Source organism: Fundulus heteroclitus, chromosome 15 (genome assembly GCF_011125445.2).
Source record: "Fundulus heteroclitus isolate FHET01 chromosome 15, MU-UCD_Fhet_4.1, whole genome shotgun sequence".
Taxonomy (NCBI): Eukaryota; Metazoa; Chordata; class Actinopteri; order Cyprinodontiformes; family Fundulidae; genus Fundulus; species Fundulus heteroclitus.
Genome location: NC_046375.1, coordinates 4,319,478 through 4,341,028, shown reverse-complemented (window position 1 = coordinate 4,341,028; position 21,551 = coordinate 4,319,478). Strand labels below are relative to the sequence as shown.

The 21,551-nt window shown below is 38.5% G+C and overlaps 1 protein-coding gene across 2 annotated transcripts; it reads left to right on the top strand.

The window, feature by feature from the left end:
- Window positions 1–914: 914 nt before the first annotated feature.
- On the top strand, window positions 915–17,863 carry LOC105935408 (adhesion G-protein coupled receptor G5). Of its 2 annotated transcripts, none has more exons than XM_036147687.1 (13): window positions 915–1,038; window positions 1,338–1,421; window positions 4,492–4,636; window positions 5,012–5,174; window positions 5,499–5,570; window positions 5,736–5,846; window positions 5,948–5,987; window positions 7,052–7,152; window positions 7,266–7,387; window positions 13,220–13,488; window positions 14,161–14,254; window positions 14,344–14,627; window positions 17,071–17,863. In XM_036147687.1, the coding sequence occupies exons 1-13, from the start codon at window positions 945–947 to the stop codon at window positions 17,235–17,237; spliced, it is 1,746 nt and encodes a 581-aa protein (XP_036003580.1). In that variant the 5' UTR covers window positions 915–944; the 3' UTR covers window positions 17,238–17,863. The 2 variants fall into 2 exon arrangements, with proteins under 2 accessions (XP_036003580.1, XP_012731236.2); XM_012875782.3 differs by having other exon boundaries at window positions 5,499–5,633.
- Window positions 17,864–21,551: the final 3,688 nt, after the last annotated feature.

Below are 21,551 nucleotides of genomic sequence, written 5' to 3'. Positions count from 1 at the left end.
TCCAACAATGAAATAATTTCAAAATTAACATCTTGAGTGACATTGTCCATCACTAGCTGGTGAAGATTCTCAGAAACCTGAAAGTTTCTGGTATGAAAGTATTGATTTATATAAAGTCTAAAAAAAGTAATAAAATTCAATTATCTCTCTTCCCTTCCATGTGGAGGCAAACCCCTATAAACATATTACTGACACCTAAAGGATGTGTCTTATTCTTTAATTGTTACATAGGCAAAAATTGCAGACCTCTGTCATTTGGAAATTGCATTTTTTTTAAATTGCGTTTATATTGCAAACACGATTAACTGTCCAGCCCTACGTAGGAGATCTAGAAAAGCTAGTGCTCGGGAGGGCTTGATTACCAACTCTGTGGACCATTAAGCAAAGGATAGTTGCCTGGCAGCTCCTTATAATGTTGAGGGGATAGTCCTCAGGTGTGTTGTCTGCGCGTCTACTCGACCACGCCCTCCCAGAGAGGGGAGATCCTACACAACTAACAGAAAAGTGAAATTATCTTGGTCAATTTGTGTGTGCACAACTGTCTTCTGATTGTCTAAAAATATAATGGTTTTATACAGCAAATAAATTATTTGATGTAAAATCTAGGTTTTACTTGCATGCGTCTAAGCCACGATCCCTGACTGAATTTCCACCCTAGCCCAGCCCTGGACAGAAACAGACAGATTCGGGTGTTTTTAAAAAAAAGAAAAGTTTGGCATAAAACTTATTATTTTTTTTTTTATCAGAGAGGTTTCCCTGCGTGATATTCCTACAGAAGAACGAAACGAGACAACGTAGGTTAAGCTTAAAACACCTTCTCTAAAATGATATATGCTAATTAAGCTATAATTGTAAAAAAAAAAAAAAAAAAAAAAAACTGAAATGTGTTCGTTTATTTGGATCTGTAGAAACATTTTGGAAAGAGTGGCCGCAGGTGAAAACCAATGGAAGTTTCTTGCTTTACATTCCTAAAAAGCTTACCAAAGTGGAAGTGGACAATATTTGCTCTGGGAGGAAAGAACTGCTCAGATCCAACGGGTAAAAAAGTTACTGAATACTCTCCATAACTATTACCTGTCTGTAAGTGTGTGTTGATAAGAAACTTCAAACAATAACTGTGATTTAATTAGAGAATATTTAAAAATAACATATAATAACTATAAATACCATTCAGTTTTTACATTGTGATTTTACTTTAAATATCCATTTATAAGATAAAAAAGGAATTAAGATAAAAGGTTAATAACAAATGTAACCATTTTAAAGTCAAAACCATTTCTCTCAAATTTTGTCTTTTTGTTTCTTTTGTTTTTTTCTTGCATGGCTGAACCAATAAGCATCTTGCAAGTGTGGAAATTTTAGTACAAACACTGTGTGCAAAGACAAGACTGGATTTGATGAAGATTCCTGCAAGAAACAAGGTAAGGACCATTAAGATCCATTTAACGACAGAACCATAATAAGTCTCAGTAGATACACTTTGAGTAAATTGGTATTATTAAAATCCCAAAAATATATCATATTAATTTATATTTTATCATAAGTTTGTGATAAAAGTCTTTTGAAGTTTTGAAATTGGGAACAACAAGCATGGGCCACTTTATTAGGCACACCTTGCTAGTTCCAGTTTAGACCCCCTTTTGCCTTCAGAACTGCCTTAATCCTCCATGACATAGATTCAACGAGGTACTGGAAACATTCCTCAGGGAGGTTGGTCCATATTGACATGATAGCGTCACGCAGATGCTGCAGATTTGTCGGCTGCATGTCCATGATGCGAATCTCCAGTTCCAGCACATCCCAAAGATGCTCTATTGGATTGAGATCTGATGATCTCAATCCAATAGAGCTGATGATCTGTGGAGACCATTTGAGTACAGTAAACTCATTGTCATGTTCAAGAAACCAGTCTGAGATGATTCGTGCTTTATGACATGGCGCATTATCCTGCTGGAAGTAGCCATCAGAAGATGGGTACACTGTGGTCATAAAGGGATGGACATGTTGGACAAGTGAATTTCTCCAATGTGAGATCAATAAAGCCTATCTTATCTTATGATCAGCAACAATACTCAGGTAGGCTGTGGCGTTGACACGATGCTCAATTGGTACTAAGGTACGGGGCCCAAAGTATGCCAAAAAATTATCCCCCACACCATTACACCACCACCACCAGCCTGAACCATTGATACAAGGCAGGATGGAGCCATGCTTTCGTGTTGTTGACGCCACATTCTGACCCTACCATTCGAATGTTGCAGCAGAAAGTGAGACTCATCAGGCCAGGCAAAATTTTTCCAATCTTCTATTGTCCAAGTGTGTCCCAGCAGCTGCCTGTTGTCTTTTTTTTTAGAAGGGGGGGGGGGACTCTTGTCTCTGTAGATGTCTTTGTGCATGGCGTATGGCCGAACCGTAACATCAGCACCAGTGTCAATCTTGAATGAGATGTTTCTGTCATTTATTTCAACATCCACCCTCCAAGGTTCATCTCCATTCGTAATGCTGCCTAAAAACAAAAAATAATCTTCTTCAACAGCATGTACACTCTTGAGCGTTCTACACACCCTCTTATAGTGTGCCTTTTTCTCACATACATGACATTTTTCCCCCATTGGCTGTCACGTTTGGGATGGGATGGAGAGCTGCCACACTTATAACACTGAGAAATCTCCCTTTTATTAGTTGTAGTAGTGTGCAACTTCGGTCGATATTTAGTCGTGGCATGCTTGACACTGCTTTTGTACGCCCTGTCGACAGATTTTCCATTTTCTGTCTCTGATCTGGTATCACTATGCAGACAGGATTGCTGCTGTTTCACCTCTTCACTTTGTCTTGCCCAATTAATGGCCTTTTCTAGTGTCAAATATAGTACCAAAAGACCCGCTGCAGAACATAATGGTGAGAAGAATAAACAAAAAAACATTGTCATCCCATATGTTGCTGGAGTCTCTGAAAAACTCAAGAGGATTTTCTCCAACACAAGATCCCAGTACATTTCAAACCAAACAGGACCCTCAGACAGAGGCTGGTGCATCCCAAGGACAAAACCCCCAAACCTAAGATGAGCGGAGTGGTGTCTGCAGTTCAGTGCAGTGAGGAATGTTCTGATCTTTATATTGGAGAAACCAAACAACCTCTCCACAGACGCATGGCTCAACACAGGAGAGCTACCTCCTCAGGACAAGACTCTGCTGTCCACCTACACCTTAAGGACAAAGGTCACTCTTTTGAGGACCAACATGTTCACATTTTGGTCAAAGAAGACAGATGGTTTGAAAGGGGTGTGAAGGAAGCCATCTACGTTAAGAGAGAAAAAACAACCTTAAACAGAGGAGGAGGCCTTAGGTTCCAACTCTCAAAAATTTACAACACAGCTATAGGATTAATTCCGGCCAATCATCACCTAAATGCTCACCCCCATACGGGTGATCAAAACATTGGTCCTGCAAACCAGGCCAATAACTCCTCGTTACAGAGGAGTGGACCAGTTTCAGTCCAATCTGATGGCTTAATGACTTTAACGACCACCCATTACTAAGGGGTGGACCTGTTTCTGTTGAATCTGCATGTTATCTAAGCCATTACAAGGCCTTTGTTTGGCAGTAGTATAAAGCTTGGTACTGCACATTACTCCAGACTTTTTGAATTGAGAAAGCTTCCTGGAGAGGAAGCGAAATGTCTTCAACTACGGAAAACAAGTCCAGTTGCTTTGTTTGTTACTTTTTTTGGACTAACCATGTGTAACATTAACACCACAGTGAGCCTGTGCAAATTGTAGCCTCAGTCTCCTGTTCTCAGCTGACAGGAGTGTCACCTGGTTTGGTCTCCCGCTGCTCTAGTCCATCCGCCTTAATGCATACCTTGCATTGTAACGAGCGGTTCTTTGAGTTATTGTTGCCTTTCTATCAGCTCAAACCAGTCTAGTCATTCTCCTCTGACCTCTGCCATCAACAAGGCATCTGCGCCCACAGAACTGCCGCTCACTGATATTCTCTCTTTTTCGGACCATTCTCTGTAAACCCCAGAAATGGTTGTGGGTGAAAATCCCAGTTTCTGAAATACTCGGACCAGCCTGTCTCACACCAACAACCATGCCACGTTCGAAGTCACTTAAATCGCCTTTCTTCCCCATTCAGACGCTCGGTTTGATGCTGCAGCAGATCATCTTAACCATGCCTAAATGCATTGAGTTGCTGCCATGTGATTGGCTGATTAGAAATTTGCGTTAACTAGCAGCAAGAGAAATTGGGAGCGATTTCCTCTACTATGGAGTTTGCATGTTCTCCCTGTGCGTGCTTGGGTTCTCTCTGGGAACTCCGACTTCCTCTCACAGTCCCAAAAGATGCATGTAGGGTTAATCGGTCTCTCTTAGTACCAGTTAGATGTGAGTGTGCGCATTTTTACCAATGCAACCATGCGAAATAAAAAAGAAATAAGGTCGAGACATTGGATGGATGAATTATTCTTTCTGCTTCTTTTTTTTTCCTACAGGCTACAACGACAAGTACATAATAAACATGACAACAGGTACCTTCTGCGTGAACTGCGACAACCCGGTGAAAAATCCAGACGAGACGATTCAACTTGACACTGTGTTTGAAAACGACGAAGAAGAAGTTGATGCATCCAAAGCTGTGTAAGAAATGCTTAATATTAAAGAAATGTTTCAAAGACGTTTTTCAGTTTCTTGCAGCTACGCCAATCGAATCTATACCTGTAATGTTCACACTGTACTAAAATTGAGATGGTAGTACACATAGGTCTACTAAAGGGCGATTTCTTTAGTTTAACTTACATTGAAATTCTAAAAAAAAAAAATACTACTCTGCTTTTACAACAGTCTATCAGTCTATGCTTACTTACACTTAGCATTCACAAGATTTGTGACGTGTTTCTTTGAGACAGTACTAATTATCTTTAGAGGCCAAAAATGCAATAATGGAGCTAATAATAACGGTATTAGAGTTGTTCTTAAGGTGTGTGGTCAGAATATTCTTTGCCATTTAAACAGTGAACTAATGGCTGGAATGGGAGAGTTAATTTCCAAAATGAATGGCACTTCAGCTGAACTGTCAGTGGGAAAAGGGGTCGAGGGAGTCATAGTGAGAAAAACCAACCCCGAAGAACTGGATGAGGTATCCTTCGCTTACATGGATCCAAACGACAAGCTGAAAGTGAGTACCTTTATTTCCCTCTCGCTGGTTCTGGGTTAAATGTCAACCGCTCCGCAAACACAATGTGCTGCCATACCTTCATCAAGCCATCAAAGCAAAGATTTCTCCTTCTTTTAACAGTTGATTTTTAATACTCAACTTCTTTCTTTATTCACTGTCGTCAAAAATCTAAAATAACTTTCAAATCACAATGAGGTTTCGTCACTAAAGTTGTCTAAGCAACGCTGCACGTTTCCAGCTTACCTATAATATAATAATTAAAACATCCAGTATATTACAGCATGCAGAGTTCCTCAGACTGTTCCTTTGCTGTTTCCCCTGCAGATTGTGGAGGACGCTAAAACTCTTCAAACGTTTTCTAGATCTATCTCCGTGTCCAAGGAAGCCTTCGAAAAGGTTATCAGTTCAAACATCACCATTCCTTACGCGGCTGTTCTCCGGTTCTTGAATATGACTCGGGTATGGGAAAAAAAAGAAGGCATTGCTTCGGTTGTTGAGATTAAAAATTGTACGTGAGAATACGTTCGTATTTCTTGTCAAGCCGGCTGCTTTTATCCCCAGGATGAGAACAACAGCACCATTTTGGCCGATGAGGTTGTTGCGATTGAGATGGGAGCCGAGATCAAGAATCTCACCGAAAAAATAAGCATCAATTTCAAGAATGTTGTATTAGTGAGTTTGTAAAAAAAAAAAAAAAAAATTATTTTTATTTTTTGCAGTATCACTTTCTATTGCTCAAACAGACTTGAATTAATGTTCTCTTTTGTTTACAGGATAAGCAGTTTCCAAACTGTAGCTCATGGAATGGTGAAGGTAATTCTCCACTTTTTAAATTTGCTTGTTGATGTTTGAGCAGCAATTCCTTCCTTGGAATTAGGACGTTAAATGTATGTTTAACTCATGTTCCTAAGCCTGAGTAATCTAGATTATTTTAGTGAATATAACCAATTAGTTGCTGATCATGGAAAATGGATACTTTAGTCCAAAAGCTTTTACTATAAATTAAAAAAAAACTCTCCCAAAGGTTGTGTAATTTGTTTCCTGTTAGCAGTGATGCTCTGCAAAGAGCGCACCATTGACTGAAACCACGCCTTTTAACCCAAATCCTAAATTTCAGCAAAGTCTTTCCTTTGGACTTCCGTTTTTCAGCTGTAATGTGTAAAAGGGCAACTCAGAAAAAACTTTAAAAAAAACTCGAAAAAAAAAAAAAACACGTAACATTTTTGGGGTAAACTGCTTTCAGTGACATTTCTCTGATGATGATGTAAAACAAAGAGACTCAGTCACAGGTTTGCTTAAAGCTTGTTCTTGGCTTCAGGGATCAGACGCAGAAATGAAAGCAGCTGGCAACCTTAAAAGTGGATTTTTATAACCGAACAGAGAGTGCGCTGTTTCATCGGTGTTTCGTCTTAGTTCTCCCCCCCAAAAAGAGAGATTTTTATCAACATTTGTCATTTTGAATAATCACACCTGGCGGAAGCAAAGCAAAGCGCAACGTCCTGTCGGTGCTTTCCAGTCAATTGCGCAGAAACAGTCGCACATACACAGAACCCTAATTTAAATTTTTGACTTCATGCAAATTTATTATACTGTATAAACAATATAAATGGTAAACTTGATAAATAACCTGTTTCATACCAGGACATGTTCTCTGCCCGATGACACAGGAACTTAGTTATGCCAAGAATCTATTTATTTAGTCATCCTTTTGCTTTCCACCTAAGAGGTGCTGAAATCTAATTCCCAGCTAACCTGAAATGTTAGAATTTCATTCATCAAATGAACAGAAGCTAAATAATTGGACATCATTTAGACAGTTGTGTGGGTGAGTGGGTGGGTGGATAGCCATGTGCACTGACTCTGTTCCTGTCTCACAGGAAGTAAACCTAACTGGACTTTAGAAGGATGTGAAACTATTGTTGAAGGACAAACCATCAAATGCCGGTGTTCGCATCTAACGTTCTTTGCTATCTTGCTGGTAATTTTTTGTTCTTTTCATATTATTCATCCATCAGTAAAGGAATATCTGTACCTAAACTGTCAGTTCAGCGTAATCACTCCCACCATCTTGTTGCTTTTTGCATCTCACAGACTCCCATCAATGAAACCATCTCCAGTTCGGACCTGAACACCCTCACTATGATCACGCAGGTTGGGTGCGGCGCCTCGGTTTTCTTCCTCGGCATAATCCTCTTCATGTACTTCCTTATAAGGTAGAAATCACAGATTTATTTAATATTTTTTTGTAGATGTTTACAATGTAATGTGAAATAATTCAATTCTATTGAAATTGTATTTATATAGCGCCAATTCATGAAACATGTCATCTCAAGGCATTTTCCAAAGTCAAATGAAATCAGATTATACAGATTGGTTAAGAAAAGTCTCCTATATAAGGAAACCCAGTGGATTGCGTCAAGTCTTGATAAGCAGCATTCACTCCCGGAGAAGCGTAGAGCCACAGGGAGAGTCGTCTACATTGTCCATGGTTTTGCAGCAATCCCTCATACTGAGCAAGCATGAGGCGACAGAGGAAAGGAAAACTCCCCATTAGCGGGAAGGAAAAACCTCCAGCAGAACCAGGCTCGGTATGAACGGTCATCTGCCTCGACCAACTGGGGGTTACAGAAGACAGAGCAGAGACACAACAAGAGAAACAAAATAAGCACAGAAGCACACATTGATCTAGTAATCTGTCCTACATTATAAATGTATAAATTGTAAAATTTAAAAATAAGCATTTCTAAAACAAATTCCCTTACTTTCGATTCAAGAGGCCAGACTTTGTTTTTCGTTTTTTACAATTTCAATAAATCTCCCAGTTTTTGGAGGGGACTTAGGCTGCCTGTTTACTCATTCTCTGATCAGCATTGCAGCGACCCATGACAGCATTCAATGCTGTGTGCATTAAAATTTTTAGAAAGCTTAAAGACAGAAATAAAAGGCAAATAAGACATTGCTGGTCCAAAAATATTATTCTCTGTCTGCTACATTTAGCTGATTCAAAGACAGAGAACAATAAATTCTGTCTTTGCGTTATACTGCCATAACAAAATGTCTAAAAATTCTATTTTTTGCAACGTTGTCTGCTACGGACAGACCCAACAATATTTTGAGATAAGGGCAGAGTTAATCGGCTGAAAAAACAATACAATTCCTTACAGTCCTTACTGGACTTTTTTTTAAGTCAAAACAGAACAAAGGTTAAAAATAAACCCCCGAAAGACCTCTGTTAGTCAGGAGATCTTTGGAAAATATATACAAAAAGGTTTGGCACCATAGAAAATCAACATGGACACGTCCCACCTTGAGTGCCGTAGGTCTGATGCACTGAAAATAAAAACATGAAAATACACCTTAAAATGCAACCCTAATACTTAAGTTAAAGGAAAATCTAATGGGTGTTACATGTGACAGACAAACGGAAAGCCTATTTAACACAGAATAATGACAAAGGTTGTAAAAAGGATTTTTTGCCCCCTTTACTTTGTCAGCGGGGGCTGCATGGTGGGGCAGCTGTCAGCGCTGTTGCAATGTAGCAAGAAGATCCAGTGGTGTTTCTGCACAGAGTGTGCACGTTCTCCCTGTGCATGCATAGATTCTCCAGCTTCCTCCCGCAGTCTAAAAACATGACTGCTGAATAAATCAATCTCTTAAAACTACCCTCCGTTATGAGTGTGATGTATGTGACTGCCAACCTGTCCAGGGTTCACATTGTCTCTCTCCTGTTGGAGACAGGCGCCGGCCACCGCCACCATTTTCCAGAGACCCTGCAAAAATAATTAATTGTTGCAGATTATCAAGCAAATTTTGATATCTGTGCAAGATAACCTGATTTAAAACAAGAACGCAATTTTCAAATGATCATAGCATTTTCAAAAACTGATTATTGTTTTTGTCCATGTTGTTTTGAAGGAATTTTGACCTCTTCTTTGCAAAACTGTTATAATTCAACCACAGCATCTCAGCTATATTTATATACAGACTTTGACTAGGCCATCCAATATCCTCATGTTACATTTTCTTTGCCATTTCAAGGAGGACTTGTTGGTGTGATCACGCTCATTGTCCTGCTACACAACCCCTAATGTCATAAACTATCAGTTATGGCAAGTTGTCCCAGATCCTGAAGCAGAATAGCAGCTCCATCACCTGTGCTTTTCCTGAAACAGTGTCTTAGTTTAGTGGCAGATGACACAGGACGCACAACCTCTAAAACGTTTTGCATTTTTCTGGTCAGTCCACAGAATATTTTCCCAATGTTTGGGTAGCATTAAGATAGGAGATTTAAATATGAGACGGGCCTTTGTGTTCTTTTTATTCAGCGCTGGAGGCCATTTTTACCCGGTCTTTTTCTCATTGGTGAATGATGAACATTGAGAAGCTTGAAGCGCTTTAACTTTTGTTTAGGGTTCGTTTGTGGCCTCCTGAATGAATCGTCGATGCACTCTTCAAATAATCTTGGGGAGGCAGGCTACTCCTAAGAAAATAAACAGCTCTTCCATGTTTTCTCCTTGTGAGGATTATGGCTCTTGCTGTTGTTCACTGGATTCCCAAAACCTCAGAAATGGTTTCTTAAGTCCTTTCTGGACTGTTAGACGTCAGTGACGTTTCTTTCTCACCTGTTTCTTTGAATCAGAGCACGGTGAGCGGCTTTTTTTATTAGATCCTCCAGGTTTTCATATAGAATCAGAATCAGAATCAAATTTATTGCCAAGTAGGTTTGCACTTACAAGGAATTTGACTTGGCATTGATGGTGCAGACAAAATAGATATATATGCTCTATTTAAGTGATGTCTTGATTCTACAACAGTCATCAGGCTTGCCAAATTGAACTTAGCTTTCCAAAACTTACGCTAATCACAGGTGATTAGTTTTTGTCCACGTCCTCCATTTTGGCTTGAGTAATATTTTTTCTACTAATAAATTAAATCCTTTAAAAACTGCATTTTGTATTTACTCAAGTTATCTTTGATACAGAGAAATGATGGATGAGCTAAAACAATTAAAACCTTTGGCCCTCTAAAGATATCTGTAAGCGCTAAAGGAGAGATCTAGCAGATTACTTGAACTTGCTTCAGTGGCGTTGCTGTTTCATCGTGGTTGATGTACATAACGTCCATCTAAACAGGTCGGCCTTTCAGGGTAATAAACACTGTGGGCAGTTCTGGTCTAAATTATTTACAATAGGCAAATGGAGATGTCGAACAGTGGCTTCGTTGTGAGAGCAAAATGGAAAACTGCCCAATGTACAGAAGTAGCGCATCATGCAAATACTCTTCCCAATATCTTATGAGTTTGTTTAGTTTTCAGGAAAGGTTTTAAAGCTCCCTGACTCTGCTTCTGTTCGCAGTTACATTACAGAGAGACAGAAAAATATATGCAATATCAAGTAATGAGGACTGAACTTTTGCATTTTGAAGTAAAGTCTGATGTAATTCGTGCTGAACGACAACCACATTCTAAAAACCTCGACTGTTAAAGAAATATCAAAACAATTAATTCATTTAAAGTAATTTATGATTTCATGTGGTCTAACCATTTTTTTTTTACCCATTTCGGGTTTAAAGCTAAAAAATAAAAACAACAACTTGGGTTCAGAATGTTTCTTTTTTAAAGCAACATTATGCATTTTTTGGCCCAACTATATACAACTATTACAAACAACATTATTTCAGGATGTTCATTTAATGTGTGTTGATTAAACACATTTTCCATTTTGGAAATTAAATGCTTTCAGTCAAAAACGTTTATGCAAAACAGAGGGGGTCAAAGTCTTCTTTAATTTTCCTTCTGGACCGAGTCAAACTGCCTATATGAATGCTAGAAGCAAGCAGAGCAGTGACACTGAAAGATCGTCTAGTCTGACAAATGCTTTGTTCTGCAGAATGTGATGCTCCAAATAACATTAACAAACAAAACAAATAATATCTATCGCTTGTATTTAACTGAAAAAAAAGCTTTAGAAAGCCATAAAAAGAGTCGTAGCCTTGAGCCAGCAATCAGCTACTTATCTGGAATAGATGCTGATAACAGCAGAGAACATTTGGACGGCCTCAGGTTTTATTTATAGCTACTCACAATCGCTGCTTTATACACCTTCAGATTGTGCTGAATTTGGCCTCCCACAGAAATGTAAATATATGTCAATGGTTATTTATGCTGAAAACTGTTAACCAAATGTAATCTATCCCAACTTTTCTTCTTAGGTTTCTTTCAATCCACTAGTGATTTCTTTTTTTTTTAATGCCCTGAAATATTTGTCTGTTTTGTGCCAGGCTAAAAGATGTGAAGACATGTGTTTGTTACGCGGTAATAATTGATTTAAGTACATATTTTTACCTACTCTCTTAGCATTTTTTGTTTTAATTTTAGGAAAAAGTCCCAACTCTTGACTCACTTAAGGTATTTTTCTTTAAGTGTGTACACCTAAAAATATGTTATTGAATAATGCCAGCTTCTTAAAGAAAATAGTAAAATTCAAACATTTCTTTGGCCCTAAGCAAAAAGTGTGTGCAGCATTTAAAGGTAGCCTCTCCGTTAAAGCTCCTAAATTTGTTGTAAAATTCATGATTTCTTTTTTACCCTAACTCTACAAAAAGTGGACATCTCTGTTGAAGCTCTCTCCAGGTTAGCTAATCATTGCCCTTATTCAGGAAATATGTACAAAACAACCCTTGTTTAGCCTTTGCATGCTGTCTAAGCCAAATAGGAAACAAGTTGCTAACAGTCAAGCTTTTATTTCACCTTCTCTGTAAAGGGTCCAAAAATAGCCCAAACCAAGTAGTTAAAAGTCAGGTTTAGCGTATTTCTTCTATTGTTTTCCAGATTCAGCTAAAGCAAAGTTATCTAGCCTTCAGTTGGGGTTTGTTCACCCTTTGATACGCCAAGCTAGCTTAAAGCAAGATAAACGCATTTTATTTAGCTAGCCTGATGAAAAGAAAGTTCCTGAAAGTCAGGCTCTCTTGATCCAGTCTAAAAGTTAGCCTAAACCAATACGTAGAAAGTTATTTTTAACATAGCCTATTTAATGATATCCAAATCAAGCTAGCACAAACATACATGCAGTCATGCTTTACATAGCTAGTCAGATGCCTTCCAATATGGTAATTTTATCCAAGTTAGCAAAGTTGCTGAACATCAGGCGTTGTTTAACCAGTTTAAAGCTGTCCACAGTTAGTCTAGAGCAGTTGTCTCAAACTCCAGTCCCCGAGAACCTGTGTCTCACAACCTTTGCTTCAGTACACATGTCTCAAAGATTATTTCAATAGCAGAGCTTAGAGCTTGACTGGATGCTAGCGAGGCAGTTTTGCTATCTGATTCAGGTTGTGAAGGGCAAGGAACACATCCAAAAGTTGCAAGGGACCAGCCCTCGAGACTTTGTGTTTGAGATCATTGGTCAAAATCTAGACAGAAAGTGCGATTTTAATGGCTAGCCTGTCTAAGGTTGTCAAAATTAAGCTAAAATGAAGACATTGATAGGCACACTTTGTTTAGCTAGTTCGATGCCTTCCCAATACAGCCATAGAAGAGTTGTTGAAAGTCATACTTTGTTTAGCTTGTTAGAGGCAGTCCAAAGTTGGCAGTAACAAAGATAGGTAAAGCCAGGTATATTTTAGTCTGGCTAATGTCCAAATTAAACTTAAACAAAGGTGTCTGCAACTGGGCTTTCTGGACCATTTCAGACAAGCAAAAGAAGCTCAACAACAACAAAAAAAGATTTTAACAATCCAGATTTACCTAAAAAATACTGGCGTTGGCTTTGTGAAGTGAAGACTAGTCGAAGCACTCACGTTTAACAACATTTGGACATCAATGGACACCCTTTCCAACATAATTTTCTCATAGTCTAAACAGACGTCAAGGTTTTCTTTTTAATGTCTCAGCAAAACTTGCTCTGGGGCATGTCTTAAAGAAACAGAGACTGTGAGCTTCCTAATTGTTCCAGATCTGCAGGTCCATTACACTTAACTACCTGTAGCTCAGGTAAAAAGCAGTAGGCGTGTAACGTTTCTCTTTTTCGTGAATTGTTCTGTCCTCACAGGAAGACGAAGGCCAGTACTGCCACACAAATCCTCATCCACCTGATTGGTGCCTTGTTCCTGCTGAATTTGACCTTCCTCGTCAATCACTTTGTGGCTGATCTGAAAAGCCCCGTGGGTTGTGAGATAATGGCTGCCGTGATGCACTTCTCCATGTTGGCCACTTTCAGCTGGTTTGCTGCACAGGGCTTCCATCTCTGTCTGCAGCTGTACAGTGGAGGAAATATCGCAATAACACGCTACGTACTCAAAGTTGCAGTTTTCACCTGGAGTGAGTACATCATACCGTAATACAGTCCAGACTTTAGAGAAACGTAGAGGTTATTTTCCCGAGCTTTCTCAGAACTTACCTGGTACTTTTCTAGAATTTCCAAGAAATGTAATGAGTAGTTTCTCGGGCTTTACTGGGTACTTTTCCAGAACCTTCATATAACCTTTTGGGTATTTTTATGGAAGTTACGGGTTATTTTCATGGAACTTTTATTCAGTTTACCAGCTACTTTTGTTCAACGTTCATTGAACTTTCCAGGCATCTTCCAGGGAACCCTCTTTTCCAGGAACTTCACTGGAACTTAACAGTTCATAGATACTACCTACCTTTTTATTAAAGTACCTGGTAAGTCTAAAGTAAAGTAGACTTACTTTACTTAGTAAGTAGACTTAGTAAGTAGTGCATCCTACTTGTGCACTTTTCTCAAATGCACAAGTACCTTGTGCATTTGTAAAAAGTACCTGGTAAGTTACAGGAAAGTTTCATGAATCCTGTTGGAAATTCAGGATTCATGAAATAAAAGATCCACCAAACGTTATGGAAGGCCACTTCTAAGTTCTCAGAAAGCAACGTTATATAGTGCTATTTTTATATAATCTAAAAGCAGATAATTACAGACTTTCATAAGATGAGGTTTGCTGCTTATTCTTTATATTAACCTTGTTTTCCCAGCACTGCCAGGGATAGCAGTGATTGTTCTCGGCAGCTTGAGAAAATATGGTGAACTGACCATCTACACTGATAATCCCGAAAACAACGTGGCAATGTGAGGCTAAACTTATTTTTGCACGTCATCGCAATCTTATGCGAGTCTTTCAGTTGTGTTACTAAACTGACTGATCTTGCTGTTCAAAGGTGCTGGATAACCGACAATAACGTCCACTACATCGTCAACATCGGCTACTATGCGCTGGTCTTCATCTTCACCTTCAGCACGGTCATCATCACGATGTCTTGGCTCTTTTGTCTCAGGAGAAACAAATCAGCCAGCCCGCAAGAAAACAGAAGTGGCACCAGCATAGTAATCATCCTGGGTCTTTGTTGCCAGCTCGGTGTCACGTGGGGCTTCGCCTTCTTCGCCTATGGTTCCTTTCGGGTGGCAGCCACCTACATTTTCACAATCCTCAACTCCTTCCAAGGTATTCAACTAAAACAAGCCTCTGTTTGACACATAGTTAACTAAATTCAATCATTTTAATTTTTTATATACATGGTGATGTCAGGTATATATTGGGTATACCCAACATTTTATGAGATATAAAACATGGGACAATATCTGTACTAATTTGTGTTGGTATGCCTTCGGTATTTCTTTTACCATACTTTAATATGAAAATTTTAACTGTAATGCTAAGGTCAGTCTTCAAAGAACTTCAGGATTATTAATGAGGTACCTCATAACGGTCAAGTGGGTTGTAAACTGTATGTGGAAGAGAAAAGTTGAAGATTAATTGTAGTCAGGAGCTCAGGAAAACACCAATAATTGTGAAGAATCACCAAGGAAGCTAATGTTGTTAATCGAGTTTGAATTAAGCTGTTTCATAGTTTTAAAAAAGTGGTGGAGGAGGATATGTTTTCAAAGCTATCAGCTGTGAAAGTCAGTGTAAGGAAACACTTAAGTTATTTATTACATTCTTTAGCTATTTATGGACATCATGCTGACGCTTCATGACATAGTCAAAGCATAAAGACAAGGTTGTGTTTGCTGGGCACAAATGCTGCAGTGACACTTTGGTTGTGTAATGAGGATCCAAGTCTTTAACAAGACTTTGTTTTCCATGAAAGGAAACCCATGTAAAACATTGTATTTAATGTTTTCATTTAGAATATGAAACAAAATGTGAATTTAAAAATCAAAGTTTGGAACCTACTGACAGCTTTTTAAAGATAGAATGGATTCAATAAACAGTAGTGATACACCAACAGAGATTGGTGTCACCAATTTGCAGTTTGTTGGCTCTAAACAGAGGTCACAGGTAAAATATTGGATAGAATTAATTCCCCTGTTGAAGAAATGCATAAAAACTACAAACTTCTACTGTTTTGGTTTGTGAAAAGTAAAATCAACTGCCTGTGGTTTGCTACTAATATAGTAAAAATCAGGGAAAGTTACAAGCTTACACAATGAAGCATAAATGGGAATAATTTGGGAATCTCTTCTTTTGCTTTTAAAACTCAACACTATACCTTACAACCTATTCTTAAATTCATGATAGAAATGTGTCCATTGGACAATCCGAATCAGCGGGTCAAATTAAAACAGAAATTGGTAATAGCAACGAAAAAAGAAATAAGTACCACGGTTCAGTCTTCCCTTACTGTTCCTTCAGCATTCGAGTAAGCTATTATGACCCCTAGAGATAGAAAACAGGGTTACAGGCTCCACTGACCTTCATAACCTCTTGCAGACCTCTAACTTATCTTATCTTTTAAATAAAATAAACAAAACAAAAATTAAATAATTGGATCTCAGATTTTCATCATCATCAACAGCACAGAAACCGCTTTGGTCGAGATGTCCAACTACCTTCTCAGGCAATTTGCCTCTTTTTCTCATTCTGACATCCCTCTTTTTCACCACAACCTTTGACTCCATCCATTAGCTTTAATGCCCTCAGCTGGTTTTAATCCTGTCTAGCCATGCTCTGAACATTCAGATCAAAACCTTTAAATTAATTCCTCTTGTTCGTCATATATATTCTTCTTAGAAACTTCTTCCATAAATTCAATACCAGCAGTTTTCGTCGTCATAAAGGTGACGCCCATCTCCCCTCCTTTCTGACTGGATGGCAGTAAATGTTGCTTCACCTCATATTCCTATAAACAGGGGATAAAACTGGGGTCCTACTCTAAGACAGCTGCTTCTATTTTAATTTTGACAATTTTTTTGAGAGTTTCACTGTTTCCTCTCACAGAGGGCATTATAAATCGTCTATGTCATCTCGGCTCAATTGCCTTATCCAACTTCTACTTGATAACCTCACCGATCCGCTGTAGCGGTTATTTTCCCTTTGGTCTTCCTCTCCGTGCATCAACCTGAGCTGGTGCAGAACTCTGCCAGCAGTATTTTTATTCAGCGACAGGCTTCATACTTCATAATATTCATGTTAAAATCCTGCTACTCACCTCTCAGGCCACCCGTAATCATGCTTTAATAAAACCCACATGCTTAAACTCCCCTGTAACTCAAACCAAAGCTTGAGTTTGTTTTTAAAATATTCTTTATTTTATCTTTATTGTTTTATGTTTTTACTGCTTTCTGTTTTCAAAGTGACTGTGGCTTGATGGGTTAGAATAGCTGTTTTACAATTGGAAGGTTGTGGGTTTAATTCCAGCTCCCCCTTGTCACACATTGATGTTCACCTGGGCAAGGCACTTAACCCCAAATTGCCTCCCAAGCTGTGTATAAATATGAGTGTGATTGGGTGAATGTACCTCTAGTGTACAGTGTTATATAAGTTTATTCATCATTGGGTGTCTTGAAAGGTGCTTATTATTAAAATGCATTATACTTTTCGTTTTTTTTTTTTTTTTTGTTCCCCTGAGAAGAGTAGAAATCAGCCTTTTTTTTATGTCTGCCAGGTTTCTTCCTCTTCATCTATTACTTCAAGACGACCCGAGTCGGACCAGGCGGTGCCGCTGCGAAGGACGGCTCGGGGAGCACCAACAGCAGCGTCAGCACTCTTAAATCCGGGCTGGAGAGCGTCGTGAACCCATACGTGTCTTTTGAAAAACAAAAAGGCATGTGATTTCAAACCAGATTCAGAAGAAGTACCAAAAAATGTAGAGTGTATCCATGTAAAATAATGTAATTTTGTGCTATTTGTCTCCTGAGCGAAAAATATAGTTGTTGTTTTTTAATTATTTAAACTTGTTTAAGCCATCTGCTGTGTTTTTTGCGCTTTAGTGTCTGAAATAAAAGGCCTGTCAACTCATTCTTCATCAAAAGGCATAATCTCATTCAAACCAAACCATACCAGTCAACCATTTGTTTTCCATATTATTTTTCATGCTTTTACAGTAACAGTGCATCAGCTCCACCTCTGCAGCTTCCTGCAAAATGTTCTCTGGGCTACTCCACTGTTGTTTAACTTCCTGGAAAATGCAATAAAAAAAAATATGCTAACTTAATCAGGAAAGTTGTAGAAAAGATTTATGGTATTTTTATTTTTATGTTGTTTTTATCCTAAACGATGGTGTGACGATGATTGCGATTATTATGTATTGTTAAAAACTACGTATTAGTACAAGTGTGTGTTTGTGCCTTTCATTGTTCTGGGGGTTGTAGTAACTGGTGCAAGTTTGCTGTGCACGTTGTGACCATTTTACTGACTGTTAATACATTAAGTAAAGAATAAACTGAATACTTCCTTAACTTCTCTTCTTTCGTGTTGTTATAAATCTGGACTCATAAATAAACTTATAAATCTAAAGTTAGCTTTAAAAACGGGTAGAAACTGCGAGTGTGTGACAGCCTTGCAGTATTTTCTCCTTTTGCAGCTGGTTATGTTGCATCTTTTTGCCTTGGTTAAAAACAAAGAACATTAGGGACACATGAATAAATTGACAATAAATCTCTTTTCATTGCTGTCTTGGCTGCTTCTGTCAGATTTTTGAGACCACCAAGTTCTGCTTCTGCTCATTCAGCTTTACCGGTTGTCCCTCTCTGGTCGACACTCTACATAAAGACGCAATAAAATCATGACAAAATAAAGCTAATATGTGACAGGACATACCCTTTGTGAACTTTGCTTAACAAATAAAGCGATTACGACGGCTGACTCACCAACAAAGATCCAAAGTTAATCGATCAATTTGGGCTTGAAAGAAGAAATCAATATCAGCCTAGAAATCCCTGATCTGCGCCTATTTTATGTGAGCAAACTATCCGCTGATGATTTTTGTCCGGCCTTCAACCACATCCGGGGTCAGTGGCTCCTGGTAACATGGGGCAGAATGCTATAAAGCTAAGCACTGGTTTTAGACACAAAGGTAGAGAAAAAGCTTGAGCTATTTGTTGTTAGGCACTATTTCTGTTAAATTTCTACAAGTTTTTCTTTTGTAGCTGTCATTTATGGCACTCAGTCCCAACATGTTACCACAAATTTTCTAATTTTGAGATTTGACATATACAGTATTGTCATCATTGCCACAATATTTACTTAACTTTTTTTTTTTTTAATATCGCTCGTTTTTAGGGCTTTTCAGCTTTCACATATTTTATAAAAAAAACAGTTTTATCTTCCAAGTTGGATTTCTTTCTGTCCATTAATATCCTTTAATTGAACCATTACATCTTTTGCCCTTGAATATTTTTACCAAATTCATTTCACAATATAAATGCAATTAATCATAGCTTTTAATATATTTCAAAGCCTTAAGTACAGAACTGTCAACCGATGGCTTGAACGCAACATTGGCTGCAATTATTCCAACATATTTAAAACATGCATAGTATCTATTTCTACCAAGAGTGGTAGAACTACAAATAAACAAATAAATAAATAAATAAAAACAATTAAAACTCTAGGAATTAGCTTTAACTATGAGATTTGTGCTAAAACAAATATCTATGAAAGAAAAACAAACACTTTGACAATTAATAGGTAATTAAACAAGCTTGATATCTATCAGGTGTGTGAGTTCCTCTAACATCGGCACGCTTCCTTCACCAGAAACTGCTCGGTATCGGCGGTTAAGGCAAATCCCACAGAAACAAATCTGATGCTCAACCGAAAACTATGATTTGCTTAGATAAACAGACCTGATGACAGTAATTCCTTTATGTGGAATGTCATTCTAAAGGGTGCCAAGAGCAGCGTTGTTTGGCATTTGTTTGGTTTATTTTTTGCACTGGACAGGAACATATCACCATAATCAGCATATTTTAAACAGGGAGAGGTTGTTTCTGTATGAGACAGGAATGACTTGAGTTGCTCCAAAAGCAGAGGACCGTGTATTTTCGTATAAACAGGAAAGGGGCCTGGTTTAATGCAATGGCATTCAATTCAATTCAGTTTTATTCATATAGCGCCAACTCACAACACATCATCTCAAGGCACTTTACAAAGGCAAATTCAATCAAATCATACAGATCAATAAAAAGTTTCCTGTCTAAGGAAACCCAGCAGGTTGCATCAAGTCTCTCCAAGCAGCATTCACTCCTCCTGAAAGAGCGTAGAGCCACAGGGACAGTTGTCTGCATTGTTGATGGCTTTGCAGCAATCCCTCATACTGAGCATGCATGAGGCGACAGTGGAGAGGAAAACTCCCCTTTAACAGGGAGGAAAGCCTCCAGCAGAACCAAGCTCAGTGTGAACGGTCATCTGCCTCGACCCACTGTGGGTTAGAGAAGACAGAGCAGAGACGCAGAAAGCACAGAAGCACACATTGATCCAGGAATCCTTTCTAGGTTATATGATAACTGATGATCTGCCTCCCTAAACGATGTCCCAGCTAACAGAACACCAGACCAGGTGTACCTTCTATGAAAAAGAAAAATGACAGAGAGCAAAAAGTTAAAATAAGAACAAACAATGTAAATTGGAGAACAGTAGGAGAACTCAGCAGAGTGAGAAAATAGACCCTGATGTCCTCCAGCAGCCTAAGCCTATAGCAGCATAATAACTGCAGAGATAGCTCAGGGTAACCTAAGCCACTAACTAGCTTTGAATGACAGGGGAATGATGGATGAGGTGAGATCCACAGTGGCTTCTGTTAAGGGGGCAGCAGAAATGCTGAGTGCATTTCATGGTTAACCAGGAGATTGGGCACTTCCTTATATTCCTGCACAACCATCAATGTTCTGAACCAACCCACCTGGCATGCTCAGGTCTGGCTCTTTTTAAAATTAAACAGACCTCTAGATATCAAACATTCGCTATCTAACTTAATCAGTTTTGAGTATTTCCACTAATAATGCTGTTCTGAGTGACCTGCTAAGGATAACTTGTCTTTTAGCAAACCTCATTGACTCTGGTACCATCAGCCATCTTCTATGCAGTCTGCTATGGAGTAACAGCTCATCTCCAGCTGAGAGGAAGCAGTTAGAGAAGCTCATCAGGAAAGCCGCCCTCGACCCGGGGCAGGCAGTGGGAGACAGGACGCCCCTGGCAGCAACGTCACTGGTGGGCATCGTTCCCCACCTCATGCATGAACAGGGTGCTTGCTCTTTTTCCAAATTAAAATTCCAGACTTTTTTTAAAACTGATATTTTTTTCCCCAAGACCTTAACTTTATGTACTTGTATACTTGTGTGCCTACTGCCTACTTTATTGGTTGAGATTGTACAAACCTTTTATTAATGTTAATTTATATAGGCTAGTATTCAATGAACAAATGCATTATTCACAGTAAATTATGCTTTTACTGATGAAAACGTTTCAAAACATGAAAATCACAAGTACATGAATTTCACATCAAACAAGTGTTTGATTCCATTAGGCTAATACAGTACGTGACCAGTTAGTAAAATTATAGTTTTATAGCCTACCTTCCTATTTCTCATTTCACAATGCCTTTGAGCATACTGTAAAATTCTACCACACATTTTTTTCCCCATACTTTATTAAGACTTTTACACAAAAGTCAAGACTTTTCAAGGTCTGGAAAACAATGTTTCAAAATTCTATACTTATTAAGACTTTCAAGACTTGTGCAAGCACCCTGATGAAGCAAAGCAGAAGAGCTTCTTCAGCGACAAAAGGAGTCATCGCAGATCCTTCCTCCCAGCAGCCGTCAGACTTTAGAACCACTACGACTCCCAACAGTCAGCGTTTACATCCCTGCTGTGTGTTTTTCACGTCTCTTTCATTCTTGTACATAATTGTCATGCACAATTATTTCTGTACATCTTTAAAACTCATATACATTCTAAAAATCGGCACCCAGTTGCACATAATTTCTCGCGGATAAATTAGTTTTAATAACTGTGCAGCATCCCCCCCCCCTTCATGTTGTAAAATTAGCTTTTTGCTGCTGGTGCACCTGAAAAGGAAAGAAGCTAAATAGATTTTTAACTTGGTAGGACAAAAAAAAAAAAAATGGAAAAAAAGAAACAGAAA